General features: G+C 43.2%; 1 protein-coding gene across 1 annotated transcript in view; it reads left to right on the plus strand.

Annotated features, from left to right (window-relative positions):
• LOC111869509 (visual system homeobox 2) overlaps positions 1-26885 on the plus strand; it is a 310651-nt gene that overhangs the window by 76936 nt on the left and 206830 nt on the right. The window contains exon 2 of the mRNA XM_033753461.1: positions 17928-17978. Within this exon, the coding sequence (XP_033609352.1) occupies positions 17928-17978 (51 nt within the window). The remainder of the gene's footprint in view (positions 1-17927; positions 17979-26885) is intronic.

Consider the following 26885-nt stretch of genomic DNA (forward strand, 5'->3'; position numbering starts at 1 on the left):
TTTCTGTTGTACTTATTTCTGTTCAGTGTAAGATTGGGTGATTTCACACCGATATCTTACTGTGTTGACAAATTGCTTTTATGTTTATTCTGTTACTCATAGCTCTGATGACTGATATTTTGTTTTCCTCGCATGACAGGAGTTACTTTCTATTATTGTGTTGATATTTGTGGGCTCACGTTGTACGCTATAGTGAAATTTGTTGTTACTTCACTGTATGATGATATGTAGTAAGTTTAATTAATCCTTCGCTTCTTTTTCGATTGTGAATATTGCATTGTGTTTATGTTGATAAACTGTTTTGAAATATGAACTATGTTCGTAAGATTCCCATTCTATATGACAAGCATGACATCACCATATCCGAAGAAACACTTTACTTTAAGTACCGTAAATACATATTGCGTATATATCGCTGTGTGCCAGGTACTGTATACATTCTACCGAAGACACTCAATCTCCTTCGTCTATTTATAGTTACAATTTGAAAGTGAACGCAATATTGTGATACGCTGACTGAGGAACGCGGTAGCTCAGTTGGTTGAGGAACTTACGCTACAAGCCGGAAGATCGCGATTTCGAGTCCCGAAGAGGTGGATTTTTAATTGACCTAATCCTTCCAGCCGCATTATGGCCCTAAGGTCGACTCATCCTCTTAACAGAAATGAGTACCAGGAATCTTACTGGGTGTGAAGGACGGCCGACGCGTGAGGCTGACAACCTCAACGCCATCTGTGATTTGACTGTCTAGAAGTTGCAGGAGCCTCGACGTGTCACAACTCTATGGGCCTCCACGGCCTGTTACAGGGTTAGCTTTACCTTTCAAGGCGATTGTTAATTTAGTTAGACCTCTCAATGATTACTGTGAGGTATCCTGAGACCAAAGCCTAACATTAGAACATATTTCCAACAAATCCCACCGCGGCGGCCCGGGTTCGATCCCGGGTCTCAAGTGGGATTTGTGGTGGACAAAGTGGCACTGAGGTGGGTTTTCTTCGAGTACTTCGGTTTCCCCTGCCAACCTTCATTCCACCAAATTCTCCATCATCATAATCACCCGGGGCAGGCTACAATAGGCCAATTAGTGGCCGCCGTACCGAATGGGCTCCATCCCCCACTAAGAGAATTTACTTCCAGCAAGCTTACAAGGCTAGAGTTTCAGTTTTGTTTCAACAAATATGTGTCTAAAATGTTGCAAAGATTATAGGTTTCCGATTTTTTTATAAATAATTTTCTACGGTTGGCAGCGCTGACGTGACGAGAAATATGGAGGTACTTTTTTTAAATTAACTTAACCACAGGTTAATACGAAAGCACCTCGAGAATGTTAAATGTTTCCAACGCAGTATAACACCCAGACGATGTAAAATATCCGGGGCAGCACTTGACAACTGAAGACAATCCTCCTTGTCCTGGGGGCCTCCACTTCCAGACAAGTCTTGATCAAGAGAAAGTCCTACGGCGGAACCGAACATAGGACACATAGGTACATTCAGTCCATCAGCCTACGTACCGAGGTACATCGAGTGGTATATACTGTGACTGGATATTAATGTGGTAGACAGGGTTTCGGTTCCCGGAAGGGGAAAGAATTATTTATTTGCGGCGCCGAGCCGAACGCACCCAGCCTCCTACCCAGCTATCTCTTTTGGAGTTAAGTGACCAGAGCGTGAAGCTGATTGCTCACCCCCGTTTAGTGCCGAAGTCCATGGCGCGCTCTTTGGGTACAGGGATAAACCACATTTTACTTTTATACAATTTTGTTGTCTAGTCAATTGTGTCCGTTCTGGAGCATCAAACGTTAAGACATACAGGTTGATGGGGAGGTTGACCGGACATGACAGATATAAGTTACAGGAGAATGGGAACATTTGAATTATGAAGCTGTATCATAAGGAGATTAACAGGAGATTGTGGGAAGAGTAGAAACCTACTATCCTTCGCTACAATTAGACTATTTTCTACTATAAGCTGGGAAAAGAACTGCTAGACATGAGAAATGTTGCATAGTAGCTTAATACTGTGTTGTATTGTGTTGACTGACAGCAAAACAATAAATATAGTATTCATGTATAATGAAGCCAACAAAACAAGCCATGAAATTGATTCTTGCAGAACCAGAATTGAACATGTAATATTGTAATTTAAGTGGAAAAGTTGCCTCCACATCCAATTTTCATGACAATATGTTCAGCATTTAAGGAATATTAAAGTTATAACCTCAGAAATTTGAATGTTACAATACTGGTATTACTGAAGGAAGGGATTTGTGATGTACACTGTTTAGATCATCAGTTTAAGAGGCTCCAGTATTGGTATCACTGATGGGGAGGATTTATGAAGCACTCCTTGATATGGCCTCGGGTTGCACGATATCCGTACCAAGTTTCGTAAAGATCGGTACAGGCGTTCAGAAGTTGTTGCGGAGAGATACACACGACTGCAAAATGACATTACAAGCCTCTGTTTATTTTCTCAAAATAACGAATATAGACACGGACATTCTCATATCGCGACTGCCCTCGGCTACATTTGCAATGATTGTTGTTCGGGAGACCATTGTTGGACGCAGATTTCTCAAACCCCAATATATATGTGACTTAGTGCAACAGGCTGTGGAGGCCCATAGGGTTGTGAGACGTTGAGGCTCCCACATTTTCTACACAATCGGCTCACAGATGGCGGTGAGTTTGTCAGCCTTACGCGCCGGCTGCCTTTTATCCACCATAGTACGGCTTGAAGGATCAGGTCTATTGAAAATTTCAATGACCTCATCGAGAATCGAACCAACGAACTTCTGGTTAAATTCTTTCAGAGTATAAGATTATTATTATGATGACGATGATGATGACGAAATCGATAGGTATTGGGGTCAATGATGTGACTTCGGGAAAATTTTAACGAGCTGAAGAACCACCGACCTCTGTGTAATTAATATATTTTCGTCGTTGCATTCTTGGGTTATTTACCAACGCATTTCCAGTTGTATAAGTTTTACTGTACGTAGGGTCACTGTGAGGACGATGAATAGAGAAGGATGTGGGAGGCTTTGCACCGCTCAATCAGCTTGCCTCACATTAATGTGAGTGTGGCAGGCCAGACGGTGACTGGTGCCGGGGACGGCGCGGCAGACAGCTTAAGGAGCAGCTAATGACAGTGTATTACCCTTCTCGTTTTCGTGTAGCTACAACGGCTCGGTAAACGCATTTCCGAAATGAAGGCATCCACTACTAAGTAACGGACCAATAAACATATATTCTTCACAATAGAAGACGGTATTTTCGTGGGGTTCGTGCAGAGGACTTATAAGAGAGTACAATCAGAGTAATAGAGTGAGAACTGAAGGAGTACAATGAAAATCAGTAGGAAGTCAGAACGGTTCCAGTGGAGTGTTCAGTCGGAAGATGACAGTGTGTCAGATAGTGATTTGTGAACTGCTGTTTCCCGTTTTATAAAAGTCCAATAAATTTGATCATCAAATCCAAAACCCGTCTTACTAGCCACGCAAACCCCGAAATATGTTACAATAAACATGTTACTCAATGGGGCAGAGCCATGAATAAGCTGATATTTACTCAGCTAGTCATAAAACCCTCATTTCGGACAGGTTACGAAAACTGAATCAGTTGAGAATTGCAATTGTGAGAGGTGTGTAGCTGGTAGCTGAGGCCGGGGACAGTTCGGGAGCACAGACAAACGGGAACGTTCACCGTTGGAAGCCGCTACCAAGCAACGGATAGTGATGACCCAGAAAACTTGACTTCATGTGTGCTGTAGTTACAGTGAACTTTGGAGTGTGTAACTCAGTGAGACTGTCGTAGTTATTTGCAGTTATAATCTGTGTGTGTTCAATAGATCTGATTACAAACCCAAAACCCGTCTATAGTCACACTCAATCGCGTGACAATATGAATTCCAGATGGATGAATGAAGGAGGCATCTCTCATATGGAAGGCAAAAAATCTAAGAGAAGTCGGTAAGTCAGTCACGTAATTTCTCGCACTTTACGGAGCCCGGAAGTTCACCGTCGGCGCTATGAGAGCTCGTCACTGCAACAGATAAAATCCTAGCTTTACATATCATTTCCTTAAGAACCCCACTTACGGTCGCGTCTGTAAATCCATCTATTCCCTTCAAGTTTTACGACTGTAATTTTTTATTTAGTCAATTCTTAAAGCTGCATAATGACTAGAACGATCAAGCTAAGGAGGAAGAGATGGGAAGGGAATGTAGCAAGAATGGGGGAGAAGAGGAATACATATAGAACATTAGTGGCAAAGCCTGAAGGAAAGAGACCACTAGAAAGACGAACACGTAGTTGGGTGGATAATATTGAAATGGATCTTAGAGAGATAGATTGGGGTGGCGTGGACTGGATTGATCTGGCTCAGGATAGAGACAGGGGGAAGGCTGTTGTGAACATGGTAATGAACTAATTTTCATTTCGTGCATCCTGTTGTGTTATTATATACAGTTTCTTTATTAGAGTCCGTCACAACACAACAATATAAAGGTTAAAGCTAAAATTATCTTTGCTACATGTTTCGGCTCATAAAGCCATCATCAGGCAAACACATGATTACCATATTCACACACTACTGAACTGTTATTGTGATAGTGAAGCTGGATACTTTATAATTATTACATTAAAATATATGGTATAAAAACACAATAATAATAATAATAATAATAATAATTATTATTATTATTATTTATTATTACTTATTACTTATTATTGAAACGAAAGTTACGTCGTAAAATGGGGTTGAAAACTTTTTTGTGTTATTCCATACTATCAAGTAAGTTGCAATTTGTCTTTATATTCGCGCGGACATAATGGTACATTTTAGATTTGTATACATGTAATAAACTGATTGGAAGCCCGTGGTATAGGTGTAGCATAGTTTTGATGTTAATTGTTTAGCCGGTGCCTCATCTGACAGTTTATTATATGTATATAAGTCTAAAACATAGCATTATGTCCGCGCGAATATAACAAAATTGCAACAACTGACTTGATAGTATGGAATACCGCATGAAGAGTTTTCAACCTCAACTTTCGTTTCAATAATAAGTTTATAGTTCACTGTATTTTATAATGTAATAATTATCAAGTATCCAGCTTTACCATCGCAATTGCAGTTCAGTAGTGTGTAAATGGTAATCATGTGTTTGCCTGATGATGGCTCTAATAGCCGAAATATGTAGCTAAGCTAATTTTAGCCTTGACCTTTGTATTGTTGTGTTGCGACGGTCTCTAATAAAGAATTGTATGGTAGTGAAACTTCTGGTTCCACAAATGCTGGGAAGTTCTTGAGTAGCTGCACAAGTAGCGGTTTCGCAAGAACGGCTCAGCTCCACGAAGTTGGTTAATTTCTTGGGTTGGGGCGAGACTGAATCCACTTGGTACGTCGTCCACTATTTGGCCTCTTGTGCCAACACCGGATGACGGATGATGAGTGTGGAGTAGTCAATGGAATGAATATTGGCTACTTAATCCAAATTACTAGGAGAAAACTAGCCCCAGTACCACTTTGCCCACCACAAATCCCACATGATCTGACCTGGGCTCGAACCCGGGCCGTGGCCATGGGAAGATGGCGACTAACCGCCTGAGCTATGACACGGCCTCGACTCTAAATCTCTGTGTGCATCTCCCGCCTATCTATGCGCGCTACTTTCCTCGCCCAGCTTATCCTTCATTACTTGATCGCTCTAACAATATAAGGTGATTCGTAACAATTATGAAATGTTCTGAGGCCTTCGTGTTACTTCATTTGTCATGTTCCAGTATTCCCCTCAACACCCTGTTCTCAAGCAGTCAGGCTATGCTTTTACCTTACAGAATTATGGTACATTCACTCAGTTGTTGGGACAGACTTTATGCTTTATACTGCATATCCTTGCAGCCTGTACCAAAGAAATGTCAATTTCTTCTTGTGCCTGCGTCCTATTCGATCCATTTCATCGCCTCCGAAAAGTCAGAAATCCTTACTGATATCCATGTCCTTGTATAACTGGAACATTCACTCGAGACATCTATGTGCGTGTGCGTGTCTGTGTGTGGGGGAGTGCTCTTTCCTCTAATTTTACATCAAATTAATACAAGACGGAAGCCTAAAATGTGACTTACCTTTCGCATCCGAAATATTTCTAGAAACACCTCGAGCGTCTTGAGAGTTCCTCCTTAAGTAAAGTGAATGCGAAATGAAGAGGGGATTTCGGTGTGCCTGACAGTCTGTTAGTCCTGATTCACTTGACAGAACGATACATTTCTGATAAAAGCTTCTGGTTAAGTCGTTCCTGAATCGGCCAGCTCTGACACATGGGCCTTATTCTGTATGTAATGGAAATACAAATTGCGAGGTTTTATACTTAACTTGTGGCATAGATCGGCAGTGTCTGAGCTGAGGAGAAACTGGACACAGGAAACCGGAAGTAAGACGACAATGGAAAAAAAAAACTGTATAATGAAAAGCCTCATCAGTTGTACTGTTCTTCATGAAGTCAAGGAGGAAGTGGTGGAAGGGGCGTGTGTCACGAGGAGGGGAGATGGCAAATATGTGAAATATTTCAACAGGACATTTGAAAACCTACGCGAAGATGTAGAAAAGTATTGTCACGTGTTTATGTGTATGACTACAGACAAGGTATGAATTGCAGATGGGCTATATAAACACTTATACACACCTTTCGGAACTACAAATAATTACAGCGCTATCGCTAATCACAACAGGACCCGCCAAAGCCTTTTTTCAGCCCGCTGTCTTCATTAGCCGTTCTTTGACAACGGCTTCTAGTACTGGCAATTCTTCAGAGTCTCCGGTTCAGGTTCCATCTTCACAGCTTCCCGTACAGAACTCAACTGAAATGTCAACTTAATTATAGCGCCATCTTTTCTCAACCTCCCTTGTAGATCTCAACTGAACTGGTAGCTCAAGCTCTCTTCTTTATAACCACTCTGCACGGACTGAAAAGAAAACGCCGTTTCCAATAATAACTCTATATTGTCGTAGAGGCGTGTTTACCGATCTGTTGTTTAGAAGCGGGTTGCATAACACTGTTCTATTGTTGCGTGCGCATATGTTACTGATGTTACCTAGCAACGACCACTCTTTTAGAGAGCCGCCGCTTACCAACGGGTATATACGTCAAAGTATGAGGTATTGTGGACCCCAGAGCCGGTCCGGACGACGTGGAGAAATTCTCGACCCAACCGGGACCCGAACTCCGACTCCTCGGTCGTCCAGCCCGTAATCAGTCGCTACACTGACTATGCTATCCCGGCTCCCTCGAATGATTAGTAAATCATGAATTTAAAGAAAATGGCCTTGACCTATTTGAAGGGATTCTTCCGGCATTTGCCTTGAGCAAGTGAGGAAGTCCTCGGCCAGGGCTCCCGCTCCCTACTCTGTTGAGCCAACCTGCGTCACGTGATCCCGTCACAGCTGCCTCCTTGCCAGATTCTGGAGCGCAGTCCCGTGACATAAGCGTCCCGTTAGTAACACTTCTTGTAACTTTCATTTCAGCGGGTTTTACACCCGGCGTACGCTGAGAACTGTCTACGCAACGCACTTTGCCGCAAGGCTGCAAGAAGAGATGGACACATGATTACATATCAAGATGTGGATGTCTTCGATATCCGTCGAAATTATTCGTGATCCGTGATTGCTCAGCAGGCATACGACGGTACACAGGCTGGAAGACCAAGGGATCGAGGTTCAAATCCTAGTAAAGACAAAAATTTATTATTTTCTCCATGAGGTTCAAAAAAGTTCTGGGACCCACCCAGTCTCCTACCCAATCGGCATCAGAGGCAATTTCACAGTGGTTAAAGCGGCCTGGGCATAAAGCTGACTTTCAATTCCACCTACTGGCAAGGTTACTTGCGTGGAGTTATACCTCCACTCCCACCACACATGCTGACCGCATTGTGCTATGTAAGTTAAGCATTAGGCACAATTTTAACTATTCATTTGTTTGTAAGATTTGAGGCTTTCACGGCGGTGACTATGAAGAATGCCGTCTTCTGGGATGTGACGCCGTGCAGATCTAGTGTAAACCGACGTTTCGGAGGAACGTATCGCCTCAATCTTCAGGGAAAACAAATCCGCAAGCGAAGAACCAGCGTGGCTGTGTGTCAGGAGCAAGTATTTTGTTAGTTCTGTTGCATGCTGTTGTTTGTTACAGACGTTTCTATAAGAACTGCAATTTTTATTGCTCCTCTTGTACTCGGTTCTCTTGTCGGAGATTCTTCTGTCTTCCAGTAACTTGCTGTACATTTACGGTTTCTGGACAACACTTCAGCCGCTGGGTGTAGGGACTGTCCTCTCTGTAGCAGCAGGTATAAGAATGCAATGCTCGCTTTTCTGATGCCTGTTGTTTGTTCGTCATGTCTGATTTGTCGAACACATATGCCGGATACATCAACATTACAGAATCCTCTACCTTGCTTCAGAAGTGTAGTTGTATCTGTTATGTAGCTCAGAATAAACAGCGAATTATTTGTTTGGTATCTGTAATGGAGACGCAGTGTTTTCTGTCAGGTAAGAAGTGGATATTTATACATTTAAATGAATGGCATGCATCGAACAGATAATCTACGTCCTGTGACTCCACATACTTATTATTTGGTCCCGTGGAGTCGAGGTCCAGAATGCATGGAGCTACACCCCCTCCTCCATACGTCTTCATGGTGATGCTTAATTAAGCAAAGGGGCAACTTCCCCTTCCTCATCACCACCATCATTAATTATTCTAGTACCGTCAAAGGCAATAGAGTGCAGCTCAGCCTTCGGCAGACAGTTCTTCGTACGGTACATTTTTTGAAAGAGTAGTAATGATTGGTTGCGTGCTTTGAGGGGGGATCAAGCTGCTGCTAATCGGCTTCGACGTTGGAAATTCGAAATGAGTTTTCTCTCCGCTCGGTTTTCTAAGTAGGCGGGAGGCAACACAGGTTTACCAACTGTCTTTTATTAATCCCAAACATTCGGCAGAATGGGGGAAATCTCCTGCCCAGTAAAAGCTGGCGCAAGAACGGTCTATGTCCAGAACAGGACATCAGAGATGGAGGCCATATGCTACACTCAGCGCGTACCGGGTATTAGTTCCTTGAGATTAAGCGATCCGGATATTGAAGCTGGTCGCTCATATTTATCCACTGCCAAGGTTAAAAATATGTGGAGCTATACCTCTACTCGTTCATACATCTTCATCGGTTGACTACTGACTAAGTACCTGGAGAACTGCACACTTCCATCAGAATATATCATACTGCCATGTGACTGACTGTGACTAGAGACGGTAGTCAGACTTATTGGACATTTACAGATCATAACCACAATTAACTACTACAGTCTCACTGAGTTACACACTCCAAAGATCACTAACTACAGCACACATGAAGTCTTATTTGTCTTCAAGAGCCATTGCTTGGTATCGGCTTTCAACTGCGGTCACTACCCTTTTTCTGTGTTCCCGAACTGCCCCGGCACCAACTACCAAATTCTCACTGCTCACAACTGCAACTCTGAACTGGCTACAGTCAGACTCAGAGTCAAAGTCAAAGTTACTTGAAGACTGGCGGTTTGCCGCCAATCAGTTGTCTTGGCGCCAAACCCACTGAGACTCACGAGCAAAGATTTTTTTTTAACTGAACCCTTGCGGTCATAGTCCTTATGTAAAACCCTCTCTTGACGAGAGAATGGGTCTGTCTCTTATGAATATGCCTAGCCTCTAGTCAAACGTACGTATCCCACATATTATTTGTTTTTATTGCTAGTCGGGTGGGACTAAGTCCCTTGTAGTGCGTCCACTTATGGCCTTTGTACCAGCCCCAGATGATAGGTGACGGTGATTGTGGGACAATTGGTGGAATGAAGATTGGCAGGGGAAATACTTGGAGAAAACCGGTCCCAGCGCCACTTTGTCCGCCACTTTGTCCACCACAAATCCCACTTGACAAGACCCGGGATCAAACCCGGGCCGCCGCGATGGAAAGCCAGCGACTAACCGCTTGAGCTATGGCGCGGCCTATCCCACATATAGTATGTTACTGAAACTTTTTCGAGTCCTCTGCCAGTACAGGCTTTGCTAAGCAGATCATGCCCTTCTTACGTATACTGACTCACTGACTCAACCAAAGTCAAAGTCAAACTCACATTGCGACTGACGGTCGGTCAGTCGTCAGCCAATAAGTCTTGGTGTTGAGCCTTATCTGGGGGCGGGGGGCTCATGACCAGATCTTTATTACTGTTTGACAGTTACGGTCTTGTTTTTGTGTGGCGCCCTCTCTGACGCGAAGGCGAGTTTGTCTTTTGTATATACTGCTGGCCCTTGCCAGCTCAGCCATTCTCGGGTCCGAGTCCCTTGAGACTCGCGACCTTATTTTACTCTCTCGGATTTGAGACTTCCATTTTCGTCACCTCGTACGACTGGCATGGTCACGGTGGAGGTATTCGACCCGGACTCCACACGGGTACCTCTCTGACCGAAGTACTAGTCTTCATTATACGGCCCCGGTACGGACCGCACAGAAAAGTCCTCTCGTTGCCGGGGAAACAAAGCGTCCATAGAGCTGTTCCCTAGCAACGGCTGTTGTGCCATCGCCTACTTACACAGCTATTACTTGGCAATGCGTCTACATGTTACAATAAAGTACGGCCCTGTCGCATGATATTGTCGCGTCCTGCACCGGCACATATGGCTTGTTTTAGGTGGTACACACACGTTGATATTCGCTTCGAGTTTCGATTTCATTCATTATGGATACAAGTGCCGGTCGCGGTGGCCGCGCTGTCTGTGCTCTACCGCTCGAACATTTGGCTTGACGTGTCCGCGTTTTTGTGTTTGCATTCTTCCAGAAAGGACACTTACGTCGTTGGACCAATCCCTAATCCAAGGAGTTCTACCAGCTGTTCATATATAATATTCCGCAGGCCAGAAAACTTGAGGTTTTACACCACACTGGTCTGTCATAATAGACAAGAACATAACATATGAGGGACAGTCAGTAAATAAGTCACAGATGTATATAAGACGGAAAACGTGTGATATGGGAAACTGGAAATAATTTTTATTTCTTGATATATCCTCCACCAACATTGATCCACTTGTCCCATTGCTTTACCAATGCGTCGAAACCAGCAAGAGAGAAGTCTTCTGACTTCTGTCCCTGCCACTTCCGCACCTAGTCGGGTATCGAACGTCCTTGAGAGAATTTCTCGATCAAGTTGCGAACCGCTTCAAGCGACAAACACTTCTAGTCTTAAACAATAAATATATCTTTATGAATATCCTTTGTACTGAATCCTTTTGCCCACAGAAAAGAAACACAACATAAGGCTACTCTTCGGTAGTACATTACTAAAGCACGGTCGCCATTTTGATTACTGAAACCAGCCTCTAGAACGTGTGCATGCGCGTCTGCTACCTAGACTCTCATAAACCTGGTCTGTGCTGCTACCTAGTGATACATATAGAGAACCTATTATGTCCATTACAGCTGTTTCACGTCCATTTGTGACCTATTTTCCGACTCTCCCCGTATAAACATTGAAATATATCGCAGGGTCATTTGTCAGTTAAAATTCTTGTTCTTCCCCTTCAGTCATATTCCGAATCCTGCGAATCTCTGTTAAAGTCTGTCCGTCCTTTTGTATGCATGAAGTGCCCGAGAAACGGTGATCAGATTTTTGAAAATTGTGATTTTGAAGAAGTTTAGTAAACTCTATAGCTGCACCTCAGTTTGGACAAAATCGGACAGACGTAATGAACACTTCATACGAAAACCTTCGTGCGCTCTATCCATGTTTAAAAAAAAAGCGTGAAAAATCACTGAGAACCCTTTTTTTATGCAATAGTCATTTTCTGTAAGTCTTACTGTTACCGTGGCACCTACTAGCAATAAAAACACATGTATAAGACGATTATCGACAATTGAATAACGGTTTTCCGAACACACCCGAAGATTACCGAAGTTCATTATTCTCTACAATAATTCACCGAAGCCTCCTCTCATTTTCGTTTAGAGGTACAAGTATATATGCCTATACAAAGGCAACATAATGTATAAGAGTATTGCGACATGACTGCTGAAGGCCGGAATGGTGGAACCATTGCTAGACAACGGCTCCCTAAAAGTATGTTTCGTGACAACGAAAACGCTTGGAGGAATCAAAGCGTTGCCCCGAGATTGACACACGGATTGGCAACGGCTGAAACAGAGACTAACAGAAGATAATTAATTGTAAGACATGGCGACTTTTATTTGGGCCGCATAGCCGTTATAAAAGGCGGCACATTCGTGAATTCGAGAGATCAGAGATTCAGAGAGTCGCGAGAGATTCTGCAGGAGGCATTCCTCAGAGAGACGACGTTCAAAAGTCATTTCGATGTGGGAGCTGTTATAATCGGCTGTAATTGTAAATAAGCGCCAACAAATGTAAACACCTGACGATGACCGATGTCAGGTGAAACTTGTCATGCAATGTACAACGTACAGAAGATTTTAAGTATGATTTAAGCGACGCACTCTGCGTACGTAAGAAACTTTTAAATAAGCTTTAGACGGACGCGTTGCACGTCAGGCGGTGAACCAGTCACATTGTTCAATATTAGAATTATTAACAAATATTTGATGTTGATTAATTTGGAACAAAGTGTTAGCAGCATAATTTGAGGGAAGTTCTCGTTGAAGGAAAGAGCGATAAACCTCAGTGATGACAGTCGAAACAAGCACCTTCCGGACAGGAGTCACAAGGGATATCTCTTGAGCGAAAGAAGCGACATATGTCACTCTTGCCGTACAGTGCCGCTCGATCAGGGAAAGCAGATTAGCATGCTCACACATTCATCATGCTATTAGTTTCCGCTGGCAGCAGATCCCGCATAAAGAGTTGGTATTTCTATGTGCACAGCCAGAAAAAAATAAAGCCTGAGAGCGGTCATATCTACAAAAGAACCGCCCGACAGTTCTGTCCGTGGCTCGTGAAAGGAACACAGCGTTCATGTAACTTGCACAGAGTTAAAAAGGAACTCCATTTACTTTCAAACTCGCCTCGGCCCAACCAAAGCTGTATCAGCAAGTAGCGATTTAATTGGAACTTTCTGTGTATGTGTCTGTTGGTACAAAGTGCAAATTTCTGGGTTGAAACGACGTATAGCTCGGAGAGTGGAGGACGTTTCGCCAGGTTGAAAGATTACCTGCATCAGTTGATTGCTGCTATTTTCTTCGACACTGAAGATAGAAGCGATATTTTGTCTACGAAAAACGTCCGGCTGTATTCCAGCCAGCAGACATTGCGATTACTGTACCGGAAGAGAACTGAGAGCCCTGACACCTGTGACGAAACACAGACCGCAGCATTGCACTGATCAACAGTAAGACAGACCGAAGCGACGTAAGGCACAACCTCCGACGAAGTTTCCAGTAGCTCTGACAGAATGTGTACATCCTGACTTACTCCGAAGCGCTGTGCCAGCGGAAGGGAAACACGAAAAGGCCCACTCAGGGCAGTCGGGCTGTAGGACGCGCTATAAAATCGCGGACTGTCTCTCATCACTCGTCCTGCCTGAACACCTCGTGAAGTGACAGCTGAACTTCAGCCGCCTGGCTCAGCGTTTTTGAGAACGGGCTCCTGAGGAGAATACTCGTATTTGCATCTAAGAGTGATAAGTAAGAGGAAGCTGGAGAAAACTGCATAACGAGAAGCTTCGTAACTTTTACCCCTCACCAAAGATTATGAGATGGACAGGGCATATAGCATGCATGAGAGGAAACAGGAGGGCAGTTGAAAAAAGAGGTTCAATAGGAACACGTACACGTAGATGAGAGAATAATATTACATTTTATCTTCAAGAAAGAGGATGGTAGTGTGGATTGGATTAATGTGGCTCTTGGGGACCAGTGATTTGATCTCGTGAACACGGTAAACTCTCGGGAATCTCTTGAGTGGTTAAGGATGTCTTGAAGTCTCAGGAAGGGCTCAGCTTCATGGTATTAGACGCTATGCAGTTTTGTGATATCACTTCTGACAGAAATGAAGCTGATGTCCGCTCTAACTGGGGCGAGTTTTGTTACACATGCAACAGGACCGGAAGTGAGTCACCGGATCTACAGTTCTCCTGTTCTTCGGACATTCACATACAGCGGATACATGTCAGAATCCAAACAGTCAAGTGCCTGCCGGCCATGAGAACACATGCTCTCGTGTCACTCTCAACACAACGTAGAGAGAGAGTTTGAGCGAATTGGAGACTAAAGTGCTGAGGACAATGTTGGAATACAGCAGCAGACTGCGGTGAGGGGGGGGGGGAAATGCGACAAATGTTATTACGGTGATAAAACGAAGAATAGGATGGGCAAGATATGTAGCAAGTATGGGAGGTGAGAAACACATACGGCGTTGTAACAGGAAAAACGAAGGTACGACAGCAAGGTCTAGGAGTAAATGGTCGGAAAATATTAAAATGTATCTCAAAGGAGCGCGGAAATATTCATCTGGTCCGGGTTTACTTCCAGTGACAGTCTCTTCCGAAAGCGGCAGTTTAACTTCCAAAGAACGGCGAATTATTTTTGGACCAGCTAAGAGACCATCATCTTCGCACAAGATCTCTTCCATGGAGTCCCTGTGTTCTTCATTACTCTCTTCAGTCATTCATTTATGAGTTGAATATTTCAGAAATCGAGTCAACGAGGACATTTTACCGTGTACGCTATGCCTAATTGTTGGAAGTATAAGTAACACTACTAATTTCGGCTTCATGGCCGCGCCATAGTTCAAGCTGTTAGTCGCTGGCTTCCCATAGCTGCGGCCCGGGTTCCATCCCGGGTCTGGTCAAGTGGGATTTGTGACGGACAAAGTGGCGCTGGGGAGGGATTTCTCCGAGTACTTCTGTTTCCCCTGTCAATCTTCATTCCACCAACTGCTCCACAATCACCCTCACCTATCATCTGGGACTGGTACAATAGGCCAGAAGTAGCCGCAGTACAAGGGACTTGGTCTCACCCCACTAGCAATAAAAAAATATCGGCTTCTTACTTTACTTACTCTTCGACCCTGAAAATGGAAGTGGTATGTTCCTCCGAAACGTCGGGCTTTCTCCGAACTACACGGCCTTACAGCCCAGAACAACGCACTCTCTTGCGTGTGACTATTTGAATGTCACTGAACAGAAAGCACTGTCATCATCATCAGTAATCTGTCAAGACGACAGGTCCACAGTCTCTTTCAAAACAATTCCTCCACTTAATGCGATCTAGAGCTTTCTCCTTCAAATGACAGTATCCTCTTCTGTCCCCAAGGTCATCCAGCATCTTCTTACGTCTTCTTCCTCGTCTTCTTGTCACTTCTATCCGCCCATCTATCTTTCCTTCGATAGCTTCTTTTAGAAGGCAGTTTCTGCGTAAAACATGACCAATCCAATTAGCCTTCCGTTTTCTTATTTCATGTAGGATATTCCTCTGCTCACTGACTCTAATTAACACTTCTTCATTTCTCACATAATCGGTCCAACTGATCTTCTCCATTCTTCTCCAACACCACATTTCGAAACTTTCCAGATGTTTCTGATCTACTGCCCTAAGTGTCCATGTTTCAGCCCCATACAGAGCTATGCTCCAAATGTAGCATTTCACTAGTTTCTTCCTCAAATTTAAGTCCAATTTGCTGGTAAAAAGATTCTTCTTCTTGCTAAATGCAGCTTTTGCCATGGCAATCCTGGATTTAATTTCACAAGTACACCTTCCATCATCTGTTAACAAGCTACCCAAATATTTAAAACATTTCACATTCTCCACTTGTTTTTGGTCTATCTTTATTGTGACTGGGGTTGGTTGTCTCGAAATTTTCATTACTTTTGTTTTCTCCACATTCATTTCCATGCCATAGCACCTTCCAATTTCAATTAGTCTATCAATCATGCCCTGTAGCACAGTTTCTTCCTTAGCCATTAACACAAGGTCATCTGCATATTTCACAGTTTGAATAATTTGCCCTCCTACTTTGAAGTCACCGAGCCCATCCAGAGCTTCCTTGGTAAGGCATTCGCTGTACAAGTTGAACAGAATTGGTGATAAACAGCATCCTTGTCGAACTCCTCTTCCAATCTGCACACTTCCTGTCTCCCCCCTGTCCAGTCGTACTCTAACTTTCTGATCCATGTACAATTTGCTAATCAATCTTCTTTCATGCCAATCGATACCTGTTTCTTTCAGGATCTGCATTAATTTGGTCCAGTTTACCCGGTCAAATGCCTTCTGCCAGTCTATGAAGCAAACACACAGTTCTTCATCTATCTCCAAAGTTCGTTCCGCTATAATTCTCATCATCCCAATTGCATCCCTGGTTCCTTTTCCTCTTCTAAATCCAAACTGATCTTCTCCAAGTACATCCTCTATTTTCCTTTCAATTCTTCTTTTAAGTATCTTTGCTATTATCTTTGCTGTATGTGCAATAAGACTTATTGTGCGATGGTCGCTGCATTTTGTAGCTTTTGTCTTTTTCTTTAAGGCAATCATTGTAACTTCTGTAAAGTCCTTGGGCCACTCTCCACTTTCATATATGGTGTTCATTAGTTTTGTCAGTGTTTTCAAACCACCTTCTCCCAGTAACTTGAGCACATCTCCAGGTACATCATCATCTCCTGTAGCCTTTCCCTTCCTCATTTCCTTGATAGCTTTTTCCACCTCACTTTGTAAAATATATGGTCCTTTCTCGAAAGCACTGTACTTAGGTTTTTACTGGAAGCTTTTAGAATGGGGTAACCGTGTGATTCATTTATCTCATTCTGACCAGTTCTTGACTTATTCCGTAAGGCCAGAGGAGCTTTCAGGGCTGCGGAATATCTCCGGTTTCGAAAGTATTTTGGCCACTTATAAGATTATGAAACGCCACCAAATGGCAGAACTCGAAGGAACAGAATGTCTGCACAACATACCGACACGCTTTTATGGAGTGACCATAGTGGGGTTTGGATTGGTAATTGGATTTACTGAACTCTTACAGAACGTATAACTTGTAACTACAAGTATGAATATGAGGGTTGAGCCATAAAACTGGCCCTAACACTGCGACCTTCAATGGTCTATTGTGCTTTAACTACAAGTAACTGTAGCGCTATCGCTAATTAAGACACTCTACAGTTCACTACAGCACGTACCAACCGTTCTCAGTCTTCTGTGCCTTCGTAAGTCGTTTGGTAACGGCTTCCAACGCCGTAAATCCCTCAAATACCGTGCTCACGGACTCACGTCTTCACTGGCTGTCGCCTACCTTACTTCAGCTCCCGAGCTGGACTAACTGCCTTCCAACTGCCGAACTCACAAAGCACAATCGACTCCTTATGTAGCCTCGGCAGGGACCGCATAGGAAACACCTCTCAACAGTTCTTATATTGTTGCATCATGTGGCTATCCTTCGAACAACGTAGAGAACACGATTCGTCTGTGGATGTTTATGGTCACTACCTAGCAGCGGCCGCTTTTACAGAGCCTACATGCTACAAAAGTGGACACGTATGGGGAGATCGGTGTAGTTTAGAGGAATTTTTGAAATCTTAGAATGAAGTATACACACGCATTTCGAATTGAGTAGCTAGTATGGCGATAGCCTGACTGTACGGCAAGAGGAAATATGTCGGACTTGCGTACAGGCATACAGCACCTGTATTGTCTGTAGTATCTTTGCTTCCTTGTGCAAGTAATATTCATTATTTGTTGCTTAAGTTATGGTCTTGTGGCTCATGAAACCGTGCAGTCTGGTGGATGGGTATGAATGTCAAATGGGACATGTTATTTCCGTCTTCTTCCATGAAGCTGTAGACAGCAAGTTCCTCCGAAATGTTGGCAACCAGTATAACGCAGGAGCCTCAGCCTCACTGTGAGCCCAGATTCCAGTTAACTTACGGAGTTCTCTTCTTTGTTTCAGGGTTTCCTCAGCTCAAATCTTCATTTAGCACCAGCGGCTCCTGCATGACTGGTAAGCATGGAACTCAGTTACCAGCGATCGCACTCCAAGTTTCATATCCTGGCTTCGGTATGTTATTTCTTAAACAGGGGATCTCAAAGTCTGTGTTCTACGCATTGTTGCAGGTCCCTATTTGGCTGTACTGCAACAGCAGGAAACTAAATAGTTACACAGCCCCTCTGCGCCCACAGCAAACTATAAGATGCCCCCTCTACAGTGACGAAATATTTCGCAAATTTCAGCTACTTTTCCGAAAACATTCGTATCGTCACATATTTAGGGGCATGTGACTATAGATGGGGTACGCATTGGATACTCGATTTACTGACCATACCACTCGCAACTACACTTTACAGATTACTGACACACAAAAACTATGTCCTTAGTTTATATCATTCTCCACTGGCCTTTTCCTGACAACGGATTTAACACAGTGGAGATTCTTCAGCTTCTCTGGTCACGCCATTGCCCGCTGGTTAACATTCCACATCTGAACTCACAGCACTATCTTCTCAGCCTCCCTTGTAGAGCCCAACTCTCGACTAACTGCTCACTTGGAACTCCGGAACTCGATTGACTATTCTCAACTGAACTATTCTCTATAAATACTTCGGACAGCCCGAATAGAAAATACCGTTCCCAAGAGTGCCCCTATTGTTGTAAGCGTGTTTACCGATCTGTTGCTTAGAAATGGGCTGCATAACACCGTCGATCTATTGTTGCGTACACGCATGTTTCAGATGTTACCTAGCAACCGTCGCTGTTCACAGTCATTCCTGATCAACGGGTCTGCACCCCACATTATTAAATATTACTTAGTGACTTGCTACAACTATGTAAATGCAACTATATATATTAAATAATATCTGACTACTAGGCGACACCCTTTCGAGTGGGTCGCAACTCCCGGAAGTCAGATCCACAGTTTGAGAAACAATGCCTTATTTCGTTATCGTTTCATTTGCAGCTCTGCGTATAGATTTCAGTTTCTATATGTTTGATTGAAAATAAAATCTGAAACTCACTAATAATATGTCTTCTGTTATGTGGCGCCGTGTAGATCTAGTGTAAACCAACGTTTCGGAGGAGCGTATCGCTTCCATATTCAGGCGGTTGCAGCCACCTACACACGCTGGTTCCTCGGTTGCGGATTTTTATACCCTGAAGATGTAGGTGATACGTTCCTCCGAAACGTCGGTTTACACCAGATCTACATGGCGTCACATCCCAGAAAACAGCATTCTTCATAGTCACCGCCGTGAAAACCTCAAATCTTAAATAACCCTTCTGTTTAAGCTCAGTTATCATGTGAACTGAATATTACGCCCATAACTTTCTGGTTTGAATCCCACCAAGGTCCAATAATGATTTAGTCTTCTTCTTCTCTTCTTGAGACAATTTTACATAAAAGTCTCACTCTGATCATAAGTAAATGTAGCGTAAATTCACGGTGACGGTTTAGTTTTCAATTTCAGTCTCCTAGTTGGTTCCTTGGGGTGGGGTTCGACTGAATTCACTTGGCACGACAGCCGCTATTTAGCCTACTGTACCAGCTCCGGGTCATAGATGATGATGAGTGTGGAGCAACCGAAGTACTCGGAGAAAACCTGCCCCAATGCCACTTTGTCCACCACAAATCCCACATGACCTGACCTGGGCTCTAAACCGGGTCGTCGCGGTTGGAAGCCAGCGACTAACCGTCCGAGCTATAGCACGGCCTTTGAAGTTCATTTGGTTCAGTTGTTTCATTATATCATACAGCACCGCGTTACAGTCGCTTCATGCAACAGCGCCTCTCGTAAGAGTGTTCAACAGACTACATTAAAAATTCATAACTTTACGAGCAAGATTAGATAAAGCTATCAATGCAACAGGCCGAAAAGGCCCATTGGGTTCTGAGGCGTTGAGGCTCCCACATTTTCTCTGGACAATCGGCTCAAAGATGTAGGTAAGGTTGTCAGCCTTAAGCTCCGGCCGCTCTTTAACTCAGGAAGATTAGTGGTATTCGTTTCTGTTAGAGACCGGGTCGACCCCAAGGCCATAGTGAGGCTGAAAGAATTAGGTCAACTGAAAAATCTATTGACATCTTCGGGAATCGAACCGGCGACCTTCCGACTTGAAACATAGTTCCTAAACCAAATATGCTACCGCGTGACCCCGGAGTATGTCTAGTACCAAACAAATAATCGGTTACGTAAGCCATTCTGAAACAGTTATGAACGCATCTTATGTCGTTTTTAATTCATACTTGTAGTAGTAAACGTGGTATCTCGTGTCCTGCAAGTTAAGTTGCTGCTGCTTGGCTGGCACCCGGACATTTCTTAGGGCACAGACAAGATCTCTTTTGTTTTTTGAGCAAAGAAGCTGTGGTGTGTACTGACGTGATTCTGTGATATGTACTATTGATACTCTTGTAGGTTCTACAGAGTGTACACAGGTCTACCTTGTGGTTCAAGGCAACAGTTGCTTCCTCACCTTACACTGTTCACCAAGTGCGGAACATAAATACTGTAGGCCTACATGTGCCCGGAGATTTTACTGTACTTCCGTGCGAATCCTTCTCCGGTCATGTCACTAGGCGATCGCAGAACGTTTTGCAATTCAAAAGTGATTTGCGTTAACTGCTGTTTCGGTGCGTGCCTGGCGATTAGTTCACTAAGCTATCGTTATGTGGCGTCACATCCTGTAGCATTTTCTTTACCATTTTCGGTGAACGGAAGTTGGCCCAAACATATGGACGTCTGTGATGGTGAATATGATTTTTACTAAGTTTGACACAATTTATTTGGAGGGGGGGGGGGACAGGATGAGTAACGGACGCTTTCCACGCACGTCACCAGAATTGTTTTTCTAGGTAGCAGTGTTACTTCCGGGGGGGGGCAAAAATTTGCATACAAATGGATTATTGTGTTTCTGGGCATTATCCATCGTCCCGTATTTTCTTATTTAAAATACAACGCTTAGGAGACTGGATTCTAGCTACATCTTCAGGGAAAGGGCCACTTAGTTGGGCCCAGTCATTAGGGTTTGTCGCTACCTCCTGAATGGAGTCCAAAACTCAATACTTTTATTAATATACCACCGTCATAAAATGTTAGATCTCATTTTTATTTACCACCATACAGCGGTGAGGATAGGAGAACTATAAATACTTTTAACTCTCATCATTAATATTTGTTATTGTCACGTAAAGTGGTGACTCTCGACGGAGGTTGGAACTGCATATTGGATTTACTGATCACTTTAACACAGAACTCGTAATTGCAGTAAATTATGTAGTATATTAATTATTTGGTATAATGCCATCGCCAATTTCCACACACACTTAACAAATAACAAGCGCACAAGCTAAGCTTTTTCCAGCCTTCGGTGTCTTCACTAGGCGTTTCCTGGTAACGGCTTCGAACAATGCCTATTAATCTGGTGCTCCCGTCCAACTGTCTGCCTTCCTTACAACTGACTCGCGACCGCTGCGTGGATACAAAATGTTTCTTTTTTTCAGAACCGTTGGATAACAGTGGCTTTTTCTCTGGCTCCACATTTCTTCATTTGAGCAAATATGCCACAATATAATTCTTCCTATCCTTAAATTTTGATTTTTTTTTCACCCCTCTCGCCGGCTTCCCCTTTCAGCAAATATAATAAGACTTATAAAAAATGTTGAAGTTTGTGCGACGGGGAAGCACACAAGCCTCCCGATCTACTCGATTGCTAATGCTCTAATTGTGACGTCAGAGCAAATGTTTGGGTAATCAGATCGGAATAAAGAATGACAGTAAGGAGGAACACAAGGCCAAGTTCCTGAGTTGCGCTGAATTCCGTTATCAGCCGTGGGGAGGGGAGATAAATGGGTGTATGGCGTGGTGCATAAATAATAGGAAGCTAGTGGTTCATAGTGCTATCTGTGACAGGCACACAGTTGGGTCAATAAATACGCGTTACGCTAGTATGAATGCGACGAATGATTTAATTAAAACTGGCGTTCAAGTGAGGTACACATCTCTGTCACGTGTCGGCCATTTTCATTGCAGATAAAGGTAAAGCTACCCTTGTAACGGGCCTTGGAGGCCCATACGGTTGTGAGACTTCGAGGTTCCTCCATTTTCCAGACAGTCGATTCGCAGATGGCGGTGAGGCTGTCAGGCTTAAGCGCCAGCCGCCCTTAACCCCCAAGAAGATTTCTGATACTCATTTCTGTTAGAGGCAGAGTCGACCCCAGGGCCACAGTGCGGCTGGAAGGATCAGATCAATGGCCAAATCCAATGACATTTGAGGATATATGAGGACAATTATACAGGAATGTTCATAAGTCCTTGAAACATTTTGAAAATTTACAATAAATAAACTACGCAACGGGTACCAAATTTCATTGCACTGAAACAGAGACAAACTCACCAAACTTTGTGAGATTCATTCTCTATCGGCGTAAAAATTACCATGATCCGATGCATAGTTTATTTGTGGTGAATTTTTAAAATGTTTCACGGACTTATGAATAACCCTGTATAACTCACTGTATGTAACAAAGTCCTAAAATATTTGATAATAGCTCAGCTACCAAGGAATTAATCGCCTCTGCCATATGGAGCCACCCTGCATTATGTTTCTCTCAGTTCCATTTAATAATATTATACTTCCACCTTCGTCAAAATGTCTCAGGTTTTGTCACCTCTTCAGATATTCCCTTAAAACACTGTCAGGTGCTAGGGACTAGACACAGGTTTTAGACTGGTAACTGGATTCAAATCTGAGACAGTAAAATATGGTCGCGAGTCCCAAGGGACTCGGACCCGAGAAAGACTGCGCTGGCAAGGGCCAGTAGCATACAAATGACGATCCCGTCCTCTCGTCAGAGTGGGCGCCTCGCAAAAACAAGACCATAACCGTCAAACAGTAATAAATATCTGGTCATGAGTCGACCCCCCCCAGATGCGGCTCGACACCAAGACTTACTGACTGACTGACCGTCAGTCGCAATGTGACTTTGACTCTGACTTTGATTTGACTTAACTTTGACTTTGAGTTGGAGTTGTGAAAAGTGAGAAGCTGGTAGCTGAGGCCGGGATCACTTCGGGAGCCCAGAGAAAGGAGAACGTCCGCCACTGGAAGCCGTTACCAAGCAATAACTAGTGAAGAATGAGAAGACTTTATACGTGCTGTAATTATAGTGACTTTGGAGTATGTAACTCAGTGAGACCGTCGTAGTTATTTGTAGTTACGAGTGTAAATATTCAATAAATCTAGTTACTAATCCATATCCCTTCTATTGTCAAAAATTTTGTGACAGTATCATATCATGTTTAGTGTAAGAGAACGCGAAACACATCACAGCCTTCTAGGATTCCAAAATAAATATACGAGGAAAACTGCCTTTTCTCAATATAGACGTGATTTGGGTGCAAGATAAGAGTACAATACAAGAAGTTCTGGAAGAACCAATCGCCTACTTTCCTTTGCTAAGATACGGACTACATATAAAACGGTGCGTCTAACAATTCTTTTATTGCTTCATGCATTCTTTGCAGCGGGAACGTGCTTACCGAACCGTTGCCTAGTAATGACAGATGGATACACGTACAGACACACAGACTGATGGGAGGATTTTATGTAGTACGCAGCTGTGATGGGCTCAGGTGCCATAATAAACATACCAAGTTTAATAAAGACTGGTTCGGCAATTAGAATTTTATGGGGGAAGGGACACACTCACAACCGCCTCTGTGGTCTAGTGGTCAGAATTCCTGGTTACAGATCCAGAGGTCCGGGTTCATTTCCCGGCACTACCAGATTTTCTGCGAAGTAGTGGGTCTGGAATGGAGTCCACTCAGCCTAGTGAGGATAATTGAGGAGATGTTTCAAGGAAATAGAGGCTCCGGTCTAGAAAACCGAAATTAGCGGCTGTGGGGATCCGTTGTGCTCATCATGCGACACCATCTATCCGCTAAAGTTGGAACTAAATTCACCGACAAGGCGGTAGCTCGGTCGGTATAGTTTCATTGCCGATTCAAACTACGGAGTTTAGTATTTTATAGGGACACAAATATAGGGATAGCATGGTGATCTCACAAGCCTTTTTATTTTTTTCAAAATAAGGAGAGTAGGTGAAAAGAACTTGTCGCTCCATGGTTCCAGCTACGCGGGATAAATTTCTCTAATCCCGTTTCCTGTAGGATGTTTCGGCCTATAAATGATTGCTAAAGTCCACTGTATATACAGATGATTAAAATTTAAACAAAACAGGCCGATCCATTTTCGAGAAAAATATTATTTCGCGTTTGACCGCTAGAAGGCGTGGTGCCTTTTCTTATTAAGATCCGAGAAAATCTCCAACTCCGTGTTTGGGTGTTCGTGTGAAGTGTCCCTACTTTTGGAGCTAGATCGTTCATAGTCAACAGGCATCGAAATATGAAATCTTAGATGCCGAACACGACTAAACCATTTAAAATCTTCAGGTGCCAGCGAGGATTAAGGTGATGGCATTCTGGAAAAAGTTATACTGTCACGTGATAGAGTGACTATAGACGGAGTTTGGATTGGTAATTGGATTTAATGAACTCTTACACAACATAAGTACAAGTAACTATAGCACTACATCTAATTCACACACTCTACAATTCACTACAGCATATATTAAGTCTTCTCATTCTGTTATCTTTAACAGTCTTTGTCTGGTAACGGTCTCCAATGCCGTAGCTCCTTCGGCTTACGTGTTCACGTCCTTAATGATCGGCGACTGTCTCCCAACTAACTCCCAGGCTGGAGGTTATCTCACACCAATCTCCTGCTCTTTTCACTACCGTCTCAAGACTGTACCATAATCGCAGCTGCTACTCATTAGAATAGCGTCGGCAAGGACCGCATAGAAAACACCTCTCCCAATAGTTATTCTACTGTTGCGTCACGTAACTATATATCGGGCCGCGCAGAGAACACCATTCCTGTTACTGTTTACGGCCATTATCTAGCAAAGGCTATTGTTCACAGAGTCATTACTTAGCAAAGTATTTATATGCTACACGCTTAAAACGTCTAAATCGGATAAAATCTCGATGTCGACTTTCTTCATGTTCAGAGTACTTTCCCTTATACACGTATATCATTTAGTTGACATAAGCAATGAAAAGTACTGAATTGAATGATTACGCTTCACCATTCAGATGTTATAACCAGAACTTCTCGGCACCTCAGTTCGATTTGAATTAAAGAAAGGCAGATTGGAGGAGCTGGGCGGAAGTGACATTTAGCACTTCAAACCTCATGTCTTGCAGCGCGTATTCTAGAACTGTCAGCCGAATAGGCGCCTTATCATCAGCCTCCGAAATCACCACATGCTACAGGACCGCAATACTGTCTGGGGAAACAGGAAAACATGGTGGACAAATAAGAAACATTTGTAGTTCTGTTATTGTAAATTTTACCCCCCGTCCGATGTTACACTTCAACCAGGAAACGAAATGTTCCCATCAGATATGAGAACAAAAGTGGCTTAAGTCAGCAGCACACTTAGGAGTCAAAATGAAGTTTCAATTAAGCAGCAGTAAGATAATTGCGAATTTTCAGGAGTACAAATATTAGAAACACTGAGTTTTGATATCTTGCAACTGATAATTAAGTTTATTAGACAGAATTAATTCTGAAATATTCGGTGTACATTATGAAATCCACAAATTTCTGATAGTTACTGATTCGGCTCACAATGTCCCCTCATTTCAGCTCCTTCAGTCAGCTAGGAGAAACAAGTGATCATTTAAGAAAATCTGTTAGCTTATCCAACTAACTCATTCTAAGGAACAAACTGCTTTATGAGAAGCCGATAGCCGCTCACCGGATCAAAGCATTTCCCACCTTTATGGAAAAATCTTTAAGGTTCCTAGCCGTGTTCACAAGCGTTCAGCACTGAACTGTAACCTCAGGTATTTTAGTTCCGTCCACACCCTCGCACAATTATACTTTCAGATCTACTGTAACATTATCATCACACTGAAGCCAACATCTCCCAAGTGGTCTCAATTTTTTATTTCTAGACCAGAATTCTGAGTGCATTTCTCATCTCCCCATGCTTGCTCTACATGCCCCACTCATTGTGTTCTCATTAATAATAAGTCATAACAATGATGAAGCTCCTCACTGTGTAAATTTCACCTATCTCCTGTCACTACTTTGTTTTCTACGTAGAAACATTATCCCAAGCACCACGTTCTCTAACACCCTTGTATTCTTCCTGTAAAGTGAGACAAGTTTTATAACCACATGGAACGGCGGGGAAAAACTAGAATTTTGTATGCTACAAAACTATGTAGGAACATAAAAGGCTCGAAGTGAAGAGATGAAGCTGTCTGAGGAACAAATGTAGCATCTGAGGCGCACAGGGAACATAACAGAACGCTAAATACGAGACTGCACTTCTGTATCAGTCAATGCTAAACCCTTTCTGAACGGGCTTCTTCCCTTAAAAGAGTGTTTCATTTCTTTTCATTATCTCACCCTTAACGACAAATTTACTGGGGGCACGTGGTAGTGTAGTTGGTTGAGACACTATGCAACAAGCCGGAAGGTCCGGGTTTGATTCCCGATGAGGTCATTGGATTTTTCCATTGGCCTAATCTTTCCAACCGCAGTATGGCCCTCTTGTCGAGTCAGCGTCTAACATAAATGAATACCAGGAATCTTACTGAGGGTAAAGGGCGGCCGGCGCGTAAGGCTCACAACCTTACCGCCATCTGTGAGCCGATTCTCTAGAAAATGTGGAAGCCTCGACGTCTCACAATCCTATGGACCTCCACGGCTTGTTACAGGGATAGATTTAACTTTTAACTAATTTATTAAATAAGCCGCACATTACTTACTTACTTACTTACTCATGGAGCTGAGCCCTTCTGGAGGAGCCGCCAATTCTGCAGCTTGTCAAGAATTTCCCAG

This window comes from Cryptotermes secundus, unplaced genomic scaffold (assembly GCF_002891405.2).
Source record: "Cryptotermes secundus unplaced genomic scaffold, Csec_1.0 scaffold10, whole genome shotgun sequence".
NCBI classification, from domain to species: Eukaryota; Metazoa; Arthropoda; class Insecta; order Blattodea; family Kalotermitidae; genus Cryptotermes; species Cryptotermes secundus.